This window comes from Neohortaea acidophila, assembly GCF_010093505.1.
Source record: "Neohortaea acidophila strain CBS 113389 unplaced genomic scaffold BDY17scaffold_5, whole genome shotgun sequence".
NCBI lineage: Eukaryota > Fungi > Ascomycota > Dothideomycetes > Mycosphaerellales > Teratosphaeriaceae > Neohortaea > Neohortaea acidophila.
In genome coordinates, this window is record NW_022985514.1 from 627,084 (window position 1) to 646,778 (window position 19,695).

At 57.3% G+C, this 19,695-nt stretch overlaps 8 protein-coding genes across 8 annotated transcripts; 4 read left to right on the forward strand and 4 right to left on the reverse strand.

The window, feature by feature from the left end:
- Window positions 1-71: 71 nt before the first annotated feature.
- On the reverse strand, window positions 72-2,120 carry BDY17DRAFT_296941 (uncharacterized protein). The gene is made up of 4 exons (XM_033733518.1): window positions 1,998-2,120; window positions 1,354-1,850; window positions 525-1,292; window positions 72-466 (listed from the first exon to the last, which is right to left on the reverse strand). The coding sequence occupies exons 2-4, from the start codon at window positions 1,792-1,794 to the stop codon at window positions 212-214; spliced, it is 1,464 nt and encodes a 487-aa protein (XP_033589739.1). The 5' UTR covers window positions 1,795-1,850; window positions 1,998-2,120; the 3' UTR covers window positions 72-211.
- Window positions 2,121-2,179: 59 nt separating this feature from the next.
- BDY17DRAFT_310223 (uncharacterized protein) lies at window positions 2,180-2,704 on the forward strand (the record flags this gene model as incomplete). Its single annotated transcript, XM_033735414.1, has 1 exon — window positions 2,180-2,704. The coding sequence occupies one exon, from the start codon at window positions 2,180-2,182 to the stop codon at window positions 2,702-2,704; it is 525 nt and encodes a 174-aa protein (XP_033589740.1).
- A 349-nt stretch (window positions 2,705-3,053) lies between these two features.
- On the forward strand, window positions 3,054-5,202 carry BDY17DRAFT_250764 (citrate synthase-like protein; the record flags this gene model as incomplete). The annotated part of the gene is made up of 4 exons (XM_033731102.1): window positions 3,054-3,187; window positions 3,252-3,368; window positions 3,424-4,709; window positions 4,763-5,202. The coding sequence occupies 4 exons, from the start codon at window positions 3,054-3,056 to the stop codon at window positions 5,200-5,202; spliced, it is 1,977 nt and encodes a 658-aa protein (XP_033589741.1).
- Window positions 5,203-5,902: 700 nt separating this feature from the next.
- BDY17DRAFT_310225 (uncharacterized protein) lies at window positions 5,903-8,899 on the reverse strand (the record flags this gene model as incomplete). Its single annotated transcript, XM_033735415.1, has 7 exons — window positions 5,903-6,628; window positions 6,694-6,862; window positions 6,901-7,535; window positions 7,593-8,103; window positions 8,158-8,610; window positions 8,679-8,818; window positions 8,891-8,899. The coding sequence occupies 7 exons, from the start codon at window positions 8,897-8,899 to the stop codon at window positions 5,903-5,905; spliced, it is 2,643 nt and encodes an 880-aa protein (XP_033589742.1).
- Window positions 8,900-9,493: 594 nt separating this feature from the next.
- On the reverse strand, window positions 9,494-9,811 carry BDY17DRAFT_296949 (uncharacterized protein). The gene has a single exon (XM_033733519.1). The coding sequence runs from the start codon at window positions 9,759-9,761 to the stop codon at window positions 9,540-9,542; it is 222 nt and encodes a 73-aa protein (XP_033589743.1). The 5' UTR covers window positions 9,762-9,811; the 3' UTR covers window positions 9,494-9,539.
- Window positions 9,812-10,355: 544 nt separating this feature from the next.
- Window positions 10,356-13,313, reverse strand: BDY17DRAFT_345794 (uncharacterized protein). The gene is made up of 2 exons (XM_033738084.1): window positions 12,572-13,313; window positions 10,356-12,525 (listed from the first exon to the last, which is right to left on the reverse strand). The coding sequence occupies exons 1-2, from the start codon at window positions 13,283-13,285 to the stop codon at window positions 10,387-10,389; spliced, it is 2,853 nt and encodes a 950-aa protein (XP_033589744.1). The 5' UTR covers window positions 13,286-13,313; the 3' UTR covers window positions 10,356-10,386.
- A 488-nt stretch (window positions 13,314-13,801) lies between these two features.
- BDY17DRAFT_296952 (uncharacterized protein) lies at window positions 13,802-18,432 on the forward strand. Its single transcript, XM_033733520.1, has 2 exons — window positions 13,802-18,181; window positions 18,252-18,432. The coding sequence occupies exons 1-2, from the start codon at window positions 13,931-13,933 to the stop codon at window positions 18,312-18,314; spliced, it is 4,314 nt and encodes a 1,437-aa protein (XP_033589745.1). The 5' UTR covers window positions 13,802-13,930; the 3' UTR covers window positions 18,315-18,432.
- Window positions 18,433-18,906: 474 nt separating this feature from the next.
- Window positions 18,907-19,458, forward strand: BDY17DRAFT_323930 (uncharacterized protein; the record flags this gene model as incomplete). The annotated part of the gene is made up of 1 exon (XM_033737103.1): window positions 18,907-19,458. One exon carries the CDS (start codon window positions 18,907-18,909, stop codon window positions 19,456-19,458), a length of 552 nt encoding a protein of 183 aa, XP_033589746.1.
- Between the last annotated feature and the right edge of the window lie 237 nt (window positions 19,459-19,695).

Sequence of the window (19,695 nt, forward strand, 5' to 3'; positions counted from 1 at the left end):
GCAGATTGCGGGCCCGAGCCGCGTGTTGTCCACGGCGTGTCTAATCAATAGAACTTGAAACAGTATCGTATTTGGTCTCAGAGGGAGGTCTTCTTGATTCAGTGAAAAAGCAGAGCTTCGCCCATGATCTACAGCGCCAAGCAACATACAAAGTTAAGACAAGACTCTAATCTACTCCTTCGCCATCGCCCATGACCACGATTACAACACTCTAACCCTCAAACTCCTTGATACTCTCATTCCACTTGCCCGGCACGAGCGCCAGCGGCACAATGCCCGAGACGTGCATCTCCGGCCCAAAGACCTTCATGGTGAGCCCGAGCTCCTTGCCGACGGCCTTGATGTTCTTCAGGCCCTCCTGGTAGTTGGGGCCGGCGCGGCGCACCCAGATGTGCACGTTGTGCTCGACGAGCAGGGGCGCGACGTCGCGGAGCGCGCGGATGACGCCTTTGAAGGTGCTGGCGACCTGTGCGGGAGTATTAGCTTAGTGTATTTAATGGGATAGTAGCTGGACTGGCACTCACGTTGGTGAAGTTGGCAATGCCGCCTCCGATGAAGAGGACCTTGCCGTCGGGGTGTTGCGGGGCGCGCAGCATGAGGTCAAAGACGGTGCGGGCGTAGTGGAAGGTCTGCGTCTCCGTCGGCGCACCCGAGTACTCGCCGTAGTTGGCCAGCTCGGAAGCGAAGCCGGCGGAGGCAATGGCGTCGGCGTACACGACTGACGCACCACCACCGGCCACGAGGGTCCAGATGCGGCCCTGAGAGTTCAGGATGGTGAGTTTGAGGGAAGCACCGGTCTTTGCATCCATTTCAGCGACGTAGGCCTCTTCCTTGCTCATCTCGCGGCCGAAGGGGGCGGGGAAGTCGATGGGTGGGCCGGCGTCGATGCTCACTTTGCCGTCCTTGGGAGCACCAACTGGCATGCCGAGAGCGGCGGGCGAGCGAGCAACGGCCCATTTGGCACCGCACTCGAATTCAGCAGTCTGGTCGAGCTTGGCGGCGAGATCGAGGTAGTGGACTTGAGCGGAGGTGGCATCGGCGTTGGGGATGACGACCAATGGGTTGATTTCGAGGTAGGTGAATTGGGAGTCGACGTAAACGGCGTAGAGGCGGGAGATGAAGTCGACGAGGACGTTGTGCAGGCCCTTGGGGACTTGTCTGAGTAGGCCAGCGGCCAGCTCCTCGTTGCTGGGGAATTGGGAGAGGTCGACGGGGATGAGCATCTTCTCGGCTTTGGCATCGACATCGCCGACGTCGATACCGCCTTCGTGGTAGAAGAGGATCCAGTCGCCCTGAACACATTAGGTTAGTAGGGGTTTAAGCCTGACGGAAGTGTGCACAGTGCTTGCTCACCTCTCGGACAGAGTTGATGTTGATGTAGTATTCGGTCTCCTGGGGATGCGGCACAAACGGCTCAACAAGGAACGTCCTCAAGTGTCCCTCGACATGCTCGACCTTCTGGGCCTTGTTCGCTCTCGCGGCCACCCACTCCTTGGCCTCGGGCCATGTGGCATTGAGCTTCAGCAGACCCGACTTGCCTCGTCTCTTGATGAGCTGATCTGGCTTGGCGACGAATTTGGCACCGGGTGCGAGGAGGAAGGGGAACTGGGCCTCGGCGGCATCGAGGACGCCGTTGATGTCGTCGCCGGCTTCGAACTTGATGGAGGCGAGTTTGGCGGGAGGGTTGTGGGTGGATGGGGGCGGCAGTGGGGTGGGCTTGATGAGAGGAGCGCGGGTGAGGTGGTAGTTGAGGATGGCCTTGCCGTCGGCCTCGAGGATGGATTTGGCGGACATGATGGTGAGGGAGAGACGGTGGATGGAGTGGTGGTGATGGCAGTTGGGTTGTGCTGCTGCTGGCGATTAGTGGATGTCGTTTCTCGTGCAATGGGATTTTTTTGGGCCAGCAGTCGCAGGCAAGCAAAATCGCACCCCGGATTTTAAAGTGGGGGCATTTGGCAGTTGGGTCGCCCGAAAAAGGGCGCGAGGCTGACACTCACCAGTAATTCAATGACAGGCCACTCCTTGAAAAGCCGCGGATGGACAAGGGGAAAATGAATGCAGAACGTCGCTGGAATTGTTTACACGTCGAGCACGGGGTGTGCAACTGGCAATGGGTGTACAGTGCGGTGTGTGCCGGCAAAGTCGGACGGTGAGGTGTCCACGCCAAATCTTGTTGGCCATGCTGGTCCCTGGATTGAGCGGGAGGCTAATGCAGGTTGGGACCGTTGTCCGCCCCGCCCGCGGCGTGGATGACGCTGTTTCGGGCATGGTTGCTGCTGCGGCTTCAACTGGCCTTGCGCGCAAACACTGGCGCACCACGGCTAATTACGAGGTCTTTGCGGGAAGTGGAGGTGCAGCGAAGATGAAGCTGGTTCGATGGTGCCAATGCCAACACCTGTCCACTTCGTACACGCGCTCATTGGCAGTGCCTTGTGCAAGGCTACCGGTTGAATGCTCGGTCAACCACATGGCGGATTTCTCCCGGGGGGCAGCACGTGAGGAGCTTGCAGGCATCTTCCCGCACCCATCCATGTCGCCGCAAGGTAGACGTCTGCATCCAGCATTCCAATACATCTCCCAAGACAATGCCCCCATGCGCCACGGTATTGAACGAGCAGCGTCGTACGATGCTGACCACGAAATGTGCAGTTCACCCATCGCACCTTCCCCACACCCACCGCTTTGCCCGCTGCATTGGGATTAACGTCGGAGGTTGAATGGGTTAAGGTTTGCCGCGGCGCAGGGATCGGGCGAGCTGCGCGCATTCAACACGCCGTCAGCGAAAAAATGGTCCTGACGTACCAATATTGACGCCGGAATCTCCTCTCCTCACTGCCTCTGCCTCTGCCTCTGCCACCACCGTCGCACATCTCACTGCCTTTCTCACTCCTCCTGCTCTCTGTCCGTCTTGTGGTTGTCATCTTCTCTGCACCCTCCAAGCGAAACCTGCCCACCTGCCCACCTCCCCCCTTCCAGACCTGCTACAAACCTCACACCACCTCACAATGGCCTCGCAAGCCAACGGCACCCCCGCCGCCAATGGCGTGAACGGCATGAATGGCTCCCTCACCCCTCAGGCCAGCCTCTCTGCCGATGATAACATCAAACGCTTTGCCCCCGTCAGCCGCCCGCTGAGCCCCCTCCAACCACACACCCTCTTCCACAACAAGACGAGATGTTTCGTCTAGTAAGCATCCCCTGCACCTGGCCAGCTCCACCATACCCACCAGACACTGACCTTTGCTGTGCAGTGGCCTGCAAACACGAGCCGTCCAGGGCATGCTTGACTTTGACTTCATCTGCAAGCGCAAGACCCCCTCCGTTGCCGGTATCATCTATACCTTTGGCGGCCAATATGTCTCCAAGATGTACGCTCCCAGCTCCCCTACATTGCTGTTGGCCTCTTCTGACTGACACTCTCAGGTACTGGGGCACCTCGGAAACTCTCCTCCCCGTCTACCAGTCCACCGAAAAAGCAATGGCCAAGCACAGCGATGTCGACCACGTCGTCAACTTCGCCTCTTCCCGCTCCGTTTACACCTCCACCATGGAATTGATGGAGTTCCCTCAAGTCAAGTCCATCGCAATCATCGCCGAGGGTGTCCCCGAGCGACGTGCTCGTGAGATCCTTCACGTCGCCAAGAAAAAGGGCATCACCATCATCGGCCCGGCGACTGTCGGCGGCATCAAGCCGGGTGCGTTCAAGATTGGAAACACTGGTGGCATGATGGACAACATTGTCGCCTCCAAGCTCTACCGCAAGGGCTCCGTCGCCTACGTCTCCAAGTCGGGCGGTATGTCCAACGAGCTCAACAACATCGTCTCGCAAAACACCGACGGCGTGTACGAGGGTGTCGCCATTGGCGGTGACAGGTATCCCGGTACCACCTTCATCGACCACATGCTCCGCTTCCAAGCCGACCCTGAATGCAAGATCCTCTTGCTCCTCGGTGAAGTTGGTGGTGTGGAGGAGTACCGTGTCATCGAGGCCGTGAAGCAGGGCATCATCACCAAGCCCATCGTTGCCTGGGCCATCGGTACCGTTGCCGGCATGCTGACGACTGAGGTGCAATTCGGTCACGCCGGTTCCATGGCCAACTCCGAGCTCGAGACGGCCAACATGAAGAACAAGAGCATGCGCGAAGCTGGCATCTTCGTCCCGGATACCTTTGAGGAGCTCCCAGGTGTCCTCGCTCAGATCTACCAGAAGATGATCAAATCCGGCCAGATCAAGCCCGCCGCTGAGCCCGCCGTTCCCAAGATCCCAATGGACTACAACTGGGCCCAGGAACTCGGTCTCATCCGTAAACCCGCCGCCTTCATCTCCACCATCTCCGATGACCGTGGCCAGGAACTCCTCTACGCCGGCATTCCCATCACCGATGTCTTCAAGGAGAACGTCGGCATTGGCGGTGTCATGTCTCTCCTCTGGTTCCGTCGCAGACTGCCCGACTACGCCGGCAAGTTCCTGGAAATGGTGCTCATGCTCACTGCCGACCACGGTCCCGCCGTGTCCGGTGCAATGAACACCATCATCACCACCCGTGCCGGCAAGGACTTGATCTCCGCGCTCGTGTCCGGTCTGCTGACCATCGGTTCGCGTTTCGGAGGTGCTCTCGACGGCGCCGCCGAGGAGTTCACCAAGGCCTACGACAAGGGCATGAGCCCGCGTGACTTTGTCGATACCATGAGGAAGGAGAACAAGCTCAGTATGTCTCACACTCCCTTTCCCCGTGAACTTCACCCCTAACAAACCCCCCAGTCCCCGGCATCGGCCACCGCGTCAAGTCGCGCAACAACCCCGACCTCCGCGTCACGCTCGTGAAAGAGTACTGCCAAAAGAACTTCCCGAGCACCAAACTCCTCGACTACGCCATTGCCGTCGAGACTGTCACCACCTCCAAGAAAGACAACCTCATCCTCAACGTCGACGGCTGCATCGCCGTCTGCTTCGTCGACCTGCTGCGCAACTGCGGCGCCTTCTCCGCAGAAGAGGCGGAGGACTACCTCGGCAACGGCGTGCTGAACGGCCTCTTCGTCCTCGGCCGCAGCATCGGCCTCATTGCCCACTTCCTCGACCAGAAGCGCCTGCGCACCGGCTTGTACCGTCATCCTTGGGATGATATCACCTACCTCTTGCCTGAGCTTGGCAAGGGCGGTGCGCCGGGTGCCGAGGGGCGGGTGGAGGTTAATGTGCAGTAGAGCAGGGCGCTTGTGTGTTGGGGGGTTTGGCGCGTGTGTAATGATGTGCAGATGTTTTTTTTTGTTGCTCGTGGCGCTGGGCTTTTGTTTTCCCACCAGGGTCGCTTGCAGAGTAGACATGGGAGGGGAAAGGGATTGTACTTTTTCTTCCCCCTCTCCGCTACGACTACTTGTCTGACTGTCTTCTACCCGCGGGCGTGAGGAGGGCGTTGTATGCGATAGATGCAATTGTAGCGCAATTGAAACCGTCCAAACAAGACTTGCCTCCCTTTCTCATATGAATCCGACGCAACCAAGAAAAAGATCTACATCAAAGTAAAAGACAACGAATGTGATCTTTAATGAACTACTTTTCCTTTGCTCTCTACAGTAGTAGTACTGAACCTGCCCCCTTGGGAAAAAAGAAGCAAAAGAGAAAACACCTGTCACACCTAGTCATCTCTCCCGTGCGCCGGACCTCCCGTCTTTCGAAAGCAAAGTGTAATTAGACTCCATTGAAACAAGCAACGCGATCTGGTATCTGTTTGACGTGGGAATGAATCAAAGAAAGCCATCCCCCCGCGTCCACCTCCTTTCGCCGCAAAAGCAAGGAACACCATTCATCCGCAGAGAAAAACGATCGGGCGGAATCTCATCTACTTCAGAGTGGGATAAAAACGAGAGTAATCCCTTAGCAAGCGAGCGAGAGAGCATCGCAAACTCAGTAATCAATCTTCTCCTGGTAAATCGGCGGCCGCCCATCCTCCGCATCCCACACCACCTTATTCTTCTCGTCGAGGAAGGCGCCCTCGTCCGTGATGGGCGCCACGGCGCCCGTGTCCGCGACCTCCTTGCGCGACAGGCCCATCGGGTCCCGCGGGATCCACAGCAGCGGCATGCGCTCCGTAATGGCCGGGTTGAAGTAGGCTTCCTCCTCGACTTCGGCGTCGTAGCCGGGTGCGATTTCCTTGGGCACGAGGCGGCGCATGGTCGCGTAGTCGCAGTAGATGTGGGGTTTGAGGAACTTGGTGAGCATGTTTGGTTTCTTGTGCGGGGCGGCGGTGGCGGGGGCGGCGGAGGCGGCGACGGCTTCTTTTGTGCCGTTTGTGCCGTTTGTGCCGGCGCCGTTGTTCTTCTCGCCGTGGCCGTTGCCGTTGCCGGCTTCCATGTCGGTGTCGAGGTGCTCGCCGCGCTCTTCGGCTAGCAGGCGGCGCTCTTCCGCATCCATGGATTTGGGGAGGTACTTGAGGTGCGGGTCCAGGGCGCTGTTGAGCGAGAGTTGGTAGAGGGCGGTGAAGATGGTGAAGAGGATCATGAGGATGAGGGGCCCGATGGCGCCGACGCTGGAGCCGACGCCGATGGCGAAGAGGGCGATGAGGCAGACTTCGGCGAGGTAGAGACCGACGAAGAGCTGTTGCAGCGCGCGGGGGTAGATGAGGCCTTTGGTCTGGAGGAGGAAGGGAAAGTGTTAGTGATTGTCCAACGTGTAGTAGGGAGGTGATGTGTGCTTACGTCGATTGCCTGGTTGCCGACAAAGAGCAGGTTGTAGCGGTAGGCAAAGTAGAAGAGGTAGAGGCCAATGGCCGCGAAGCCGAGGACGAGAGGAGCAATGACTGCGTAACAGATGCCAATGACGAACAAGGTCGTGTAGACGGGGAAGCTGTAGCGGTTGTCAGCGGTGCTGCGTGGATCGAGCGGCAGTGTGCACAGAAAACTTACACCGTGCCAAAGCCCAGACTGGTCAAATTGATCCACCGTTTATACATCTTGCGCGGCGTCTTGTCGAGAATCTTGCCGAGGACAAGGAACAGAGCCAGGCCGACAACGTTAGCCAATCCCGAACCGACAAACGCCAGGCCTTGTAGGATGAAGTAGCAGAGGTAGAAGTTGCTTGCTTTGGGCAGGTCTGCTGCAAGGAGGGTTGCGGCACTGGCGGGGTTCTTAATGATGTTACCCACCACGGAAGAGGCTGCGGAACCGATGGTGGTGACGAGGAAGACTTGCACGACGTAGAAGCCGAAGTAGTAGTTTTGCGTCTTCAGCTCGACTGCGCTCCGCGTCGGGCAGCCGCTCACCTTGGCCATCCATCGCAAGAACATGGGAAGGACGGCCATGAGGACGGCGAGCAGGATGACGGGGAGAAGGCCAGTGACCACACCGAGCACGACCGTGGGGATGCTGTTGATGAATTTGAATGCCGGGATGACCTTGATGAGGTAGTTGACGTTGGAGATGGCGCCGACGAATGCGACGGGAATGGACCAGAAGATGATGAGGAGGACGACGATGGCCGTGGTGGCGAAGCCGCGGACAACACGCGAGTGCCACTTGATGCCGAGATTGTCCCAGAGAACCTACGAAGCAGCAACATTAGCGAATGGTTGTGTAGGCTTAGTATCGAATCGTCTTACCTCCGGTGGAGTCATGCCGGTGAAGCGAGGAGACATGTGCAGGGCCTGGTGGTGAGTAAGACTCTGGAATGCCGCCTGGGCCTCGGAGAGTGTTTCAAACTCGACAAAGACGGAGTTCAGCATCTTGCAGTTGCCGGCCTTCTCTTCTGCCTGCATCCTGTCGACTTCGGGGATGAGTTGCTTGAGCTCGTTGCGGCACCAATCGATGGTGTCCACTTTCTTGCCAATGAGCATCTTCAGGCGATGGGTTGGGCGGTCCTTTTGGTCGAGCCAGCGTGTTGCATCCGCACCCTCCTCGGTGGCTCCGGCAGCACCCTTCTTCTCCGCCTTGAGACGCTTTCCATTGGCGGTCTTGATGAGCGCGGTCTCGGCGCCCTCGAGTTTGTAAGCGGCCTTGTCGCGCCGGTCGACCTTGTCTTCCAGATCCTTGCAGTCACGTGCAAACCAAATGCGGCGAACGCCTTCGCCCAGCATGGCCTTGAGCGTTCCAGCGTGCATGTACTCTTCGGGGCTGAGATATTGTCAGTAAGTGGTCATGTGGACAGGGTACGAGAGGAATGCTTACACCGAGCAGTAGAGGACTGTGCGGGACGAGAGGCGCTCAGCGTAGAGCGGGGACAACAGGTATGCCTGACGGATATTGATGTAGTAGATGGACTCGCGCGTAATCATGATCAGAATGAAGCTGAAGAAGAGGATTGCGCAGCCCGCGTCGGCCCAGAACCTCCATTTATTCTTGACGTTGGCCATGGTGAGGATGTTGAACTGGGTCAGGCCATTGCCGCCCGTGGCGTGGACGGGGAAGAGGACGGGCCAAGTGATGACGCAGCCGACGATGCAGGCGATGACGGACATCTTGAGGAAGCGAAGGAAGAGGAAGCCATCGAGAGAGTGGTGGTTGAGGACGTAGGAGTCGGGGATGGCGTAGAACTGTTTGATCCAGCCGAAGAGGCTGCTCGAGACCCCGGGCGTGCGATCTTGAGGATTGACGGTGCTTACGAACGTTCGCGGGCGGTAGCTATGATTGAGAACCTGGTCAGCTCACGGTCGGGGTGATACGGTGGGAGGTATTGTCGGAGCACGTACATGCGAGCGAACTTGACGCGGAAGCACAAGAAGACGCTGAAGTAGACAGCAGCGACCGCGAGGACGGGAACGAGGGTGGAGACGATCTGCGAGGCCGACGAACCCTGCATTGAGCTAGGGTTTGTGTTCTGATTTGCGCCCTGTCGGAAGAGAAGCGAGTGCGGTCAGCGGAGGCGCGGAGAGATGGTGATGGCTGAATTGGCAGCACTCACCGAAGACATGGTGGGCAACGTAGCCTTGCTGTGCGCAAGGTCTTAGCAGTCAGTGCTGTCGATGCCGACGATACGAGACTGATGCTGCCGATTGAGGAGGAGTGAGGGAGTGAGAGGAGGCAGCCTCAGGGACGAGGGGTGAGGCGGTGGGTTAGTGATGAGGTGAAGTGTTGCTCTGAAATTTGCAGATGCGGACGGATTGACCGAGCAGGACGCGCCAGAGTACGTCAGTACACAGATGATCCTGTACGCGGGCTCCACCACACTCCCAGACCCAGTGTGCCAAACCCAGCTAGCTTGCTTGGCTCCGTCGTCCCAGAGAGTTTGCGGCGGCGGGTGAGAGATTGGATGAAACGGGCGCGCGAACGCGGTTCAAGGGTTCGGGGGGGTGCACGACGTCACGATCGGCGGCAAATTTGGCGGGAATGCGACTGGGGGGAAGAGAGCTCGTTTGGCTGACCGTTGCTCCTAATAGTCGATGGAACCAGAGATGATTGAGGATGATGGTTGAAGAGATGGATGTGATGGGGTGGGTGGTTCCAACGAGCACAGCAATGGTTGTACACAAGTTGTAGCCCGTCGTCAATGACAACAACATGAAACCGGGGGAAGGCACAAGGCTACATTATATACCGGGCGTGTGCGACCGTCAATGCGCGCCTGCACCGCACTGCACTGCACCACATTGCCCTGCGCCTTCCTCCCATACGTACACTCCCCTCTCGATTGGCTTCGTCCTGGCCCCTCCCGCAGCTCCGTGTGTAGCTCCATGTCGGCAGAGCAGGTGCAGGACAACGAGCGCTGAAAAGGAAAGCATAACCCAGTCCAACCTCCGCGCACCAGCCACAGCGCCCACCACGATCGCGGACATTAAGTTGGCCAGCGCGTCACAAAACCGGGCAGCTTTGCTCCCGCTGGGCGCTGAATTGGAAATTGGGCGCTCCACCGGCTGAGGCGCGGTGGGGTCTAGAGTGCAGGTCCAACTGTGGCGCGTGTCTAGATTGCTCGAATGGTGTGGCGAAGCGCGTCGCTACTCTCCGGTAGCCTCGTTTCTTTTTCCGCGCCTTCCTTTTGATTAGCTAACGGCCAGGCCAGATCGCGTTCCTTTCGCAGGCAAGTGCCCGTTTGCCTAACGAGCGCAGGCAATATTTGCGTTGCGGTGGAGGCGTAGTTCGGCGGCTACGAGATTTGCAGCGTTGCTGCTAGGTGGCACCTCCGAAGAGCCGGAGAGGCACACGCACGACGATCATGCGCATGGTGGAGTCATGATCACCAGCAGTCATCGCACCGACAGCCTTACGTATCGGCGACGCACGCGATCAGGGTTCGCTGCTGGAATCAGGATGCATCGCGATCCCCGCGCATGTGCTAAGCGAACGTCGTTCATCCATTTGATCCGTCGTATTAGATGGCGGTAAGCTAAACCACCCTGAACTTGCCAGATTGGTGCAATGGCTGCCGGATTGGTTGATGAATGCTGGATCAGATCGACATGATTACATCCACTCGGCAGCGGCAACGTCTCCCAAACGCTGCTCGGGCCTTGCATATGCAGCCTTCCACCCCCCGTCAATGCACCGGCTCACTCTGCGCAGCACGCGCTCGCCGCCCATCAGTTGCCCGAACCGCTCAATCCGCTCTGCAGAGCTCATGTGCACGAAAGCCGCGAGACCATCAGAGACCACCTCCTCGCCAGGCCCGCGCCAAGTACTGCCCAGCACCCGCATCTCGCTGAGAATTGCCTGAGCCGCGGAAGCGTTCAACCCGGCTACGCGAAGGAACCGCTCCGACGAGCTCTCGTCCTGCAACGATACACCTCGCGTCGCATGCCGAGATATGGCCGCTGCGATCCACGTCGAGAGTGCGTCGTCGCCTCCTGCAATGTAGTAGACTTCGATGTCGCTGCCCAGTTGATGTCCGAACATGGTCAACTCTGCAAGCGCTTCTGCGTCCTTTTCATCCAGCTGCGCTGCCATCTGCTTGTCGAACCCATCTCCGTTGTGCCGGCTGTCGCTCACGAGAACGATGACCTGTTCGTATCGTGGTGCCACTGCACTGATGCGCTCACGAACCCCCCAGAAATTGCCCTGCCCGGGTAGACTTCTCTGCTTCAGCTTCTGGACGGTGGTCAGGACTACTCCTACACTTGGTGATATCGTAATGTCTGCCTCTTCATCCTGTACATATTTCATCACTCGCGAATCGCCTGCTGGGCCGAGGTTTGTTCGCTCGACAAAGTCCACCATCGGTAGACGGTCTTGCACTGCCCTTGCCACGTGCCGGTCCTGAAGGAATTTCACTGACACCACTATCGAGGTTGCTCCGAGTGACTCGATGTCCGGCATCGCGAATTGCCGCCTCTTCGTCTGATCTGCTGGAGGTTCGTCGTGTTGAGTTTCAACCATGACTGCCAATGGTGCACACGGTCTTGGAGCAGGCGTCGGCAGGGCTGACACATTGCTTGTGTTGCTCGAGCGCTGGCCTTGCAACTGCATAAAGCTTGACAGTCCAGTCAATGGCGGAGGACCGCGTGTCGTAGTGATTCCAAAGTCGGGCCTTGAAGATGTGTCGAGGGTTGTGTCAACTTCAAGCCGCTTAGCACGATGCTCGAGATCTGCTGCCTTCTCGAGCTCGAGTTTGCGCTTCTTCAACAATGTCTGCATGTCCATCCGTACAGCATCGGGCTTCGCGGAGCTTCGGACGGTCAATGTGTTCGGTGGCGGTGGCTGTATCGCCCGAACTTGGGTGTGCGGTACAGACATCGGCGGGTCTGCTTCTGCCACGTCTATGCTTGCAGCTTCCAGCTCGTCGTAGTCGGAATCTTCACTGTCGAGTATTCGCAGCCCCCCCTTTTTGGGGACGAGAGATGTGACATCAAGCTCATCTTCGAAGGTGAAGAGAGATAGATACTCCGTCAGCGCAGTCTCATCGAGACTCTCGTCGTTCTCGATCTTCCCCAACCGCGAGGGGAATGCTTTCCACGGTAGAGAACGTTCGAGTTTCGAGACACCACTCCATCTGGTGCTGATATCTTTGCCCATTGCGTTTACGATGAAGTTTCTGAACCAATCGTTTCCATACTGCGTCGCCTTCCAGGGAGCAGAGAGCGTGACTTGATCGACAGGAGGAACCTTGACTCGCATTGTAGTATCGATCTCCACCAGCTGCTCGTTTTCAGTCTGCTGCACCACCCATTCGGCGAAAGGCATTGTCACATTGGCGATGAAATCGTCAAGATCCTCGTCCAGGTCTTCCAGTCGTATATCGTCGTCGGCTTCCGGCATAAGAGTGCTCAATGTTGCTGGAACAGCGACAGCCATCGTGCCCGGCGGCGAAACTTCTGGAGACTCGGCAGGAAGAAATGGAGAGTCGAGTTTGAGACGGTGAAGTGTTTCGCCTTGCAATGGAGTAGATAGGCTTGGATCGGACGGAATCACAGGCGATGTGTATGGAGACGACCAAGATTCCCGCTCCATGATCTGACGCTCGAGGTCTGCTGCTTCGATCGCTGTATGATCATCAGGAGTTGATGTGAAGACCATATCGCCTGCAGTTCCTTCAAGCATCTGAGGGGCTAGATCTGGGGACATCGGCAACAGGGGCGGGCTCAATGACCTCGCTTGGAGAACCTGGACCTGGAGACTATGAGCAATGGCCGAACAAGGAGATGGGACAACTTACCGTGGCTTGATCTGGAAGACTCATGAAGTCATTTCCCTCATTCGAGCACGCCAGGTCCATGCAATCTTTTATATACTTCAGCGTGTCGGAGTGAATCTGGAGTTTCTCGCCGTTGACAGCCTCAATCGCTCGGTGTTGCATTTGCTGCTCCGCGGGCGACCAAGCGAAGCTCTGGCCCTTGTCTGGCTGCAGAACAAATGGCTTCATGCCTCGCGAGCTGATAGTTGCTACCTGCCGTCTTCGTAAGCGCTCCAGCTCCAGCTCCGGGTCGGTCGATAAAAGGGGCTCCGTGAGTCGAAGATTGGCAAGTCCGTCATCTTCACCCGCCTCTACCATGCAGCTGGTCTCGGTCAAAGCTATGATTGAAGCAAGGAACTGAGCAGTGCCTCTGTCCACGGCCCATTTCTCGCCGATGACCGCGTTATCGTGTTCGCAAGAGGTGTCTTCGTCCGAGCACTCATCATGTGACAGGCTCGCACGAGCGGCAGGAAGGGGATTGCGGGCACGGTGGTTTGCGACCAGTTTGTATCTCCGAGCGTACTCCAAAGGCGTCAGATCTTCATCGTCGCGTTCTTCATCGAGGTGAATGCCGCTGTTCAAACGCTGCAAAGTGGATTTGCACGTGCCGGGCTTCGAAGCGCGTTGCACAGGCTTCCTCATCTCGATGGGCTGGTTTGAGTGCCGGGCGGCGGTGCCCGAGATCTTGCGTGCCATCAAGGCATTGGAGCAGCAAGAAGCAAACGAGGGAGTGGAGAGTAAGACAATGGAAAGAGGTGAGGTGAGGTCGTGATAGCTTGGAATTAGGCATCTACCTCTGAGTCGCGCCTTCCTCATATTGCGAGTTCTGGACTCATCGCATCTTGGCGGAGCACCGCGGTGTAAAGAACCGCCGTTCTAACGAGTCTTTCATACCTTTGATTTGCACTGCATAAGATGCTAGACGTCGTAGCCACCCATAAACGTTTCTACGCGGCCTGCAGGGTGGATGGCCATTACCAGGTAGCTACCAAAGCATTCGGACAGGGGCACAGAATCGCGGAGACGACCTGGGTGCGACAAATGCGGAAGCTTTGATCGGAGATCGCGAACAAGTCTATCGCATTTCGTATGTGTTCAAGCATGTCGTCTTTCCCAAGGCGTCATGCATTTTCATTTAGGCAAACGCGCACGTGACGGAGATCGGCTTTTCTTCGGGCCGGCCCAAATCTTGCATCTTCCATCTCAAGGAGTGTGCAGATCTGCTTCATCTTCAACTTTTTGCCTTTCAATCCTCTCCTTCTATCCCTCCCTTCACCTTCCGTTCGTTGTAATCGCGGAGGTGGTGAGCGTGTGCACACTTGTGGATGACAGGTGTAAACAATGCTCACCAGAAATGCGGTTCGCCGACAACAACGCTACACAGCTAGCAGTCTTGCCGCAGCTTTTGCACAGCTCAATTTGCCTTGGCTAGCACCGGCGCAAGTGCAATGGCAGGCATCGCATGCCACCCATACCTCGACCGCTCCTCATAGCCCCCGACGGCGACGATCATCCGCTTCAAAATCCAGCGCACCGAGGACACGTGCGCTTGCCACCGCGGCCGATCAGTACTCACCTCGCCATGCTACCCTCTATCCGCCACCCGGCTACGACAATGCGTTCCGCAACTCGAATCAGGATCGCAACATCCCCTGGGATGCTTCGCCCCAATCGACATCCAAGCTATCGAGCCTTCGGCCGGCAAACGACCCGATCATCCTTGACTGGACTACAAAGAGCCCCGATGCGACTGTCAAAGTTTCACATGGTATTCAGGGAACAGCTGTAGACTTGTTGCAGCATCTCCATACGTTTCTGCAGATTGGGAGGACCAGCACGGCCGAGGTCATCATCAAACGAATCGCCGAACTCTGTCCGACCACTTCTGCGGAGCTCCTCCACGCGCACACGATCTATCTCGAACATGGCTTGCGACGCATGTCGCGCATCGGGATGGATCAGGAGGAACGCGAAGAGCAATGGAGACAAATGCAGAGATGGTTTGATGGAGAAGTTCGAGGGAAAGATACTTTGGTTGATGCGAAATTATTGGTGGTCATGATCCGGGCATCGCTACGAGCATTGACTGGGCCGCAGCTGGAGACAATTGTGCACAGCTACGTCTCCATGGCCGAGCAGCTCGACGAGGAGGATTATTACGAGGTGCTTGAGTCGGAAGAGTATGACGACTCGGAGTTTGCGCTTCTGACTGAGTTGCTCGAGGGCGAGGCGGCAATCGCTGAGACCGGGGCTCCCACAGCTGCATTCGAGCCTCTTCGGGATGGCCAACGTCCACAATACCGCAGGAGCGATCCCTTGTCGATGGAGCAGCTGCCAGATGTCCGCCCCACCGAACAGCGCGGTGGTGGACTAGCCGATGTCAAGCGGTCTCTGCAAGATCTACGAGCCAACCCTTCTCTCTCCGCCGACGCAGCCATAGAGGAGCAGCATGAAGCGGCATTCAAGCGTCAAAAGATACTCGAGGAGACCGCGGTCGAAGTGGCCGTTGATCGGTGGAGGCGAGCTGATGAGGAACTGCGGCGGATCGGAATACACTCTGCGTTGCAAAGTCGACCTGTGAGCGCGCTCATGTGGCAGTGGTACTCCGCTCTCCTGCCGTTGCTTAAGGCGGAATTGCTCGAGTGCAAAAAGGCCTTGAGCCAGCCTGATAAAACCGACCACGATCGATACCACTATGGCCCATACCTGGAGCTCTTGCCACCGGAGAAGATCGCAGCCAGCACCATTTTGTATGTTTTGAACAGAATGAACGGCGCCAAAAGGAACTATGGAAAGGCGTACGAGACGGAAGTCAAGCTGGGCATGCTGACCATCGGGCTGGCGAGAGAGATTGAAGAGGAGTGTATGGCCGGATCATCGAAGCAGAACAGGCGTTTCGGAAAGCACCACTCTCGAAACCTCCGCAAAGGCAAGCAAAGCAAGCAGCTCGCGAGCGACAGCGGCAAGAAGATGTCAAAGGCTGAAGCACGGAGACAAACACTGCTTGGACAGCTGGGATGGCCCCTTGATGCCAGAGTCAAGCTTGGCGCGTTCCTAGTTTCAAAGCTCATCGAGTCCGCGCAACTGCCAGTGACCAGAAAGCATCCAAGGACGGGAGAGACGGTCACCCAGCTGCAGCCAGCCTTCCTACATCGCACCAAATTCGAGAAGGGAAAGCGACAAGGCCTTGTTTGTCCCAATCCGGCACTCATGGAGAAGATCGTGAGCGAACCACTAGGCGGCCTACTTGCGAAACGAATGCCCATGCTGGTGGAGCCCAAGCCGTGGAAGGGCTGGAATGAGGGCGGCTACCTCCACTACTCGAACCCGATTCTTCGCCTGCCCAGTGGGGACCGGAGCGGGAAAGACTACTTCATCGCTGCAAATAAGAAGGGCGACATGAGCCAGATATACGCTGGCCTCACTGCTCTCGGGTCGGTGCCATGGAAGATTCACCACGGAGTGTTCAAGGTACAGCTGGAAGCTTGGAACTCGGGCGAGGAGGTTGCAAACTTCGCCCCTCTTCATCCAGCCCTGGACGTGCCGAAGCTTCCGGAAGCAGCAGATGGACAGACTCGACGGAAATGGCTCCTGGAGATGCGGGAAGTGGAGAACAAACGCTCAGGCTTGCACTCGAAGAGGTGTTTCCAGAACTTCCAGCTTGAGATTGCGAGGACAATGGTCAACGAGACATTGTACTTCCCGCACAGCCTGGACTTTCGTGGACGAGCGTATCCCATCCCACCGTACATGAACCACATGGGTGCCGACAACGTTAGAGGCTTGCTTGTATTTGCTAATGGCAAGGAGCTGGGACCGAATGGATTGAGGTGGCTGAAGATACACCTAGCTACGGTTGCAGGTCATGACAAGGCCAGCATGGCAGAGCGTATCGAGTTCACCATGTCGCACCTCGACGACATCTACGACTCCGTGCGCAATCCACTCAACGGCAAAAGATGGTGGCTCAAGGCCGAAGACGCATGGCAGACGCTCGCAGCATGCTATGAATTGACAGCAGCCCTCGACTCGCCCGATCCGACCAAGTTTGTGTCACATCTTCCTATCCAACAAGACGGCACTTGTAATGGACTGCAACATTACGCCGCACTCGGAGGAGATCCCGCGGGCGCTGCACAGGTCAACCTCGAGCCCGGCGATCGCCCCGCTGATGTGTACACTGCGGTCATGACTGCTGTGGTAGACGAAGTTCGCAAAGACGCCGCAGCTGGGAACCTCATCGCACAGAAGCTTGATGGCCGTATCACGCGGAAGTGCGTCAAGCAGCCCGTCATGACCAACGTGTACGGCGTGACGTTCTTCGGTGCCAAGGAGCAGGTGTTCCGGCAGCTGGAGGTCTTGTTTCCAGAAGTCAAGGCGTTTGATGCCGTGAATCTGGGGAACATGTCGCAGTACATCGCCACCAAAATCTTCAAATCCCTGGGCGAGATGTTCGAAGGCGCGCAAGCCATTCAGCATTGGCTGGGCGTGTGCGCCGACCGCATCTCTACTTGCATCACCCCACAGCAGATTGCCGACCTCACCAAACTCGCAGACGGCGAGATGGCGAAGAAGGCCGGGTCTACGAAGGATGCTGATGCCAAATCCGACGCCAAACCAACCACCAAAAAGAGAGCCAAGAAGCGGAAGGAGACGTCGCAGCTGGAAGCCCTCGCTCATCAATCTACAGGCACCAGTGCATCCAACGCTGCGCAGACCAAGACGGCGAAACCCTTGTTCAAGTCGACTGTGGTATGGACGACCCCTCTAAGGCTGCCCGTTGTTCAGCCGTATCGCAGCCTGGCCGTCCGCCCGATCCAAACCAGCCTGCAACGCATTCAAATCTCGGATCCTCAAGTCTGGCATCCCGTCAGCAAGCGCAAGCAACTGCAGGCCTTCCCGCCCAACTTCATCCACTCGCTGGACGCCACGCATATGCTCCTCAGCGCGCTCAAGTGCAAGGAAGTCGGCATGACGTTCGCCAGCATCCACGACTCCTTTTGGACGCACGCATGCGATGTCGACAGGCTCAGCATGATCCTCCGCGACGCGTTCATCGAAATGCACAAGGACAACGTGGTGGGCAGGCTGCGGGAGGAGTTTCAGACGCGCTACAAGGGCTGCATGTACCTCGCTTCTGTCGTGGCGAACAGCCCTGTCGGAAAGAAGATCACCAAGCTGAGGAAGGAAAAGCATCGGCAGATGGGCAGTGGAGAGCTGGCGGCGGAAGTGGAACGCTTGCGTTTGCTCGACAGCGCGGATCCCGAAGAGCGCAAGCGCGGCGAGGCTATGGTGACACCCGGCAGCGTTCTGGCGAAGTTTGGGGATGAGGCGATCGCCGAGCCGGAAATCAGGCCGCATCAACTTGGCACTATTCTAGAAGGCAAGGACAACGCGGCGGATGGCGAGTCGGATCTCGTCGCCGCTGCGGAAGACGACGGCACGGCCGCCACGAACGCGAGCGCGGACGAGACCACACAAGCGTTCGAGGCTCAGGATGCCAGTGAGCAGGGCGGCGAGGGGAAGCCGGCTAAGCCAAAGGCTCATACCTTGCGCAAGCTCTACGTCTGGCAGCCGCTTACGTTTCCTGAGGTGAGTTGAAGATGCTTTCTGACGTTGGTGTTTTTTTGATACTCGCCGGCTTTTACTGACGGTTTTGCAGATCCCGCCTCGTGGCAGCTTTGATGTGCGGAAGATTCGCGATAGTGCTTATTTCTTTCATTGAGTTTTGGAGCATGGCATAGCGAAGGTGTCTGAACGGGAGCATAGGGATATCCCGATAGGTGCCATGTGCCCCTTAGTGTATTGTATGTACGATCAAGACCGTCGATCATCGAAGCCAACACCTCCTCGTGAGTCCTTGCTTGTAAGCGAGTCTTTGGGCCGAAGAAAGATGCCATCTCATCTGCCTGATGCAGGGAACGACCTCGTATTCTGCACTTCCAACGAAGAGCTCCACGCACGATGCAGACGCTGCAGCTCCAGCGTGTCGACACGATCGCTTCGTACAGCGTGCTCGAGAGCTACGTGCCTAGTCGAGGCGCGGACAGCATTCTTCTTTCCTTTGCTGGCAAATGCAGACACTCTCGGGCTGCCGCACTTACCGGATGGGGAAGTTGCACCAGCATATGCGGGAGCTCACGATGGCCCCTCTCATGTTCGATGCGTTGACTTTACGACCTGAGTTATGCAGGGCAGTGGAACGGATGGCGGTGTGTATAAAGATGCTGCTGGTCGCTGTTAGTTTCTTATTCCGTAGCTACCATTTTGCCCACGACTTTCCCAGCTCAATTAGCAAGGCTGCATACCTACGCAACATGTCTACGCGAAAACAACACGCCCTCATCCACCGCGGAGACTTCAATGCAGAATCCCGCAAACACCCCGTGCTCCGCTGGACGGAGGAACTGATCGAATGGTTCGACCAGCCGGACCACAGCAACGCCGGCGACTTCTTCGACGATGACTACTCGGTCAAAACGCCGGACGGCGAATACTGGGACGACGGGCTGGACGGATACCAGCAGGCGCTCGTCAAATTCTACCACGACCCCTTCCCCACGTACAAGCATTTCCCCTTCACTATCATCACGACGGAGCTGGAGGGCGGCAAGGGGCACGACTTCTTCGGGCATTTCGATTTGTATGTCAACCTCAAGGGGACGCCGGCGAAGGGGGAGAAGAAGGTGAGCGACCATCATGGGAAGGAGTGGGATGCGCTGGTGCCCATATTCTATCATTCGGAGCTGATTCACGTGCCTGGCGCGCCTCATGATGGGATGAAGCTCGGGCACGTCAAGATCTTCAAGGATACGGGCGTGGTGAATGCGTTGCTTCAGGCGCGTGGCGAGAAGGGGATCACGGCATAGGTAGTCGAGTGTTCTAGAAAAGCTACTGCGGACCGCCTACTAAGGTAGCATCGGGGGGGGTTCAGGATGATGACACGCGTTTCTTTCAATGATTGATTGAATGACTCGACCAAGACTCTCCCTTTCAGCCTTCTCGAGAATCAAGCATTCGTAAGCTCCGGCAGGTGGTCCCTTCCCCACACCCTCGGAGCAAGCCAGAGGCGAATTTTAACCAATCGCGGCCCTGCCAGCTTTGAC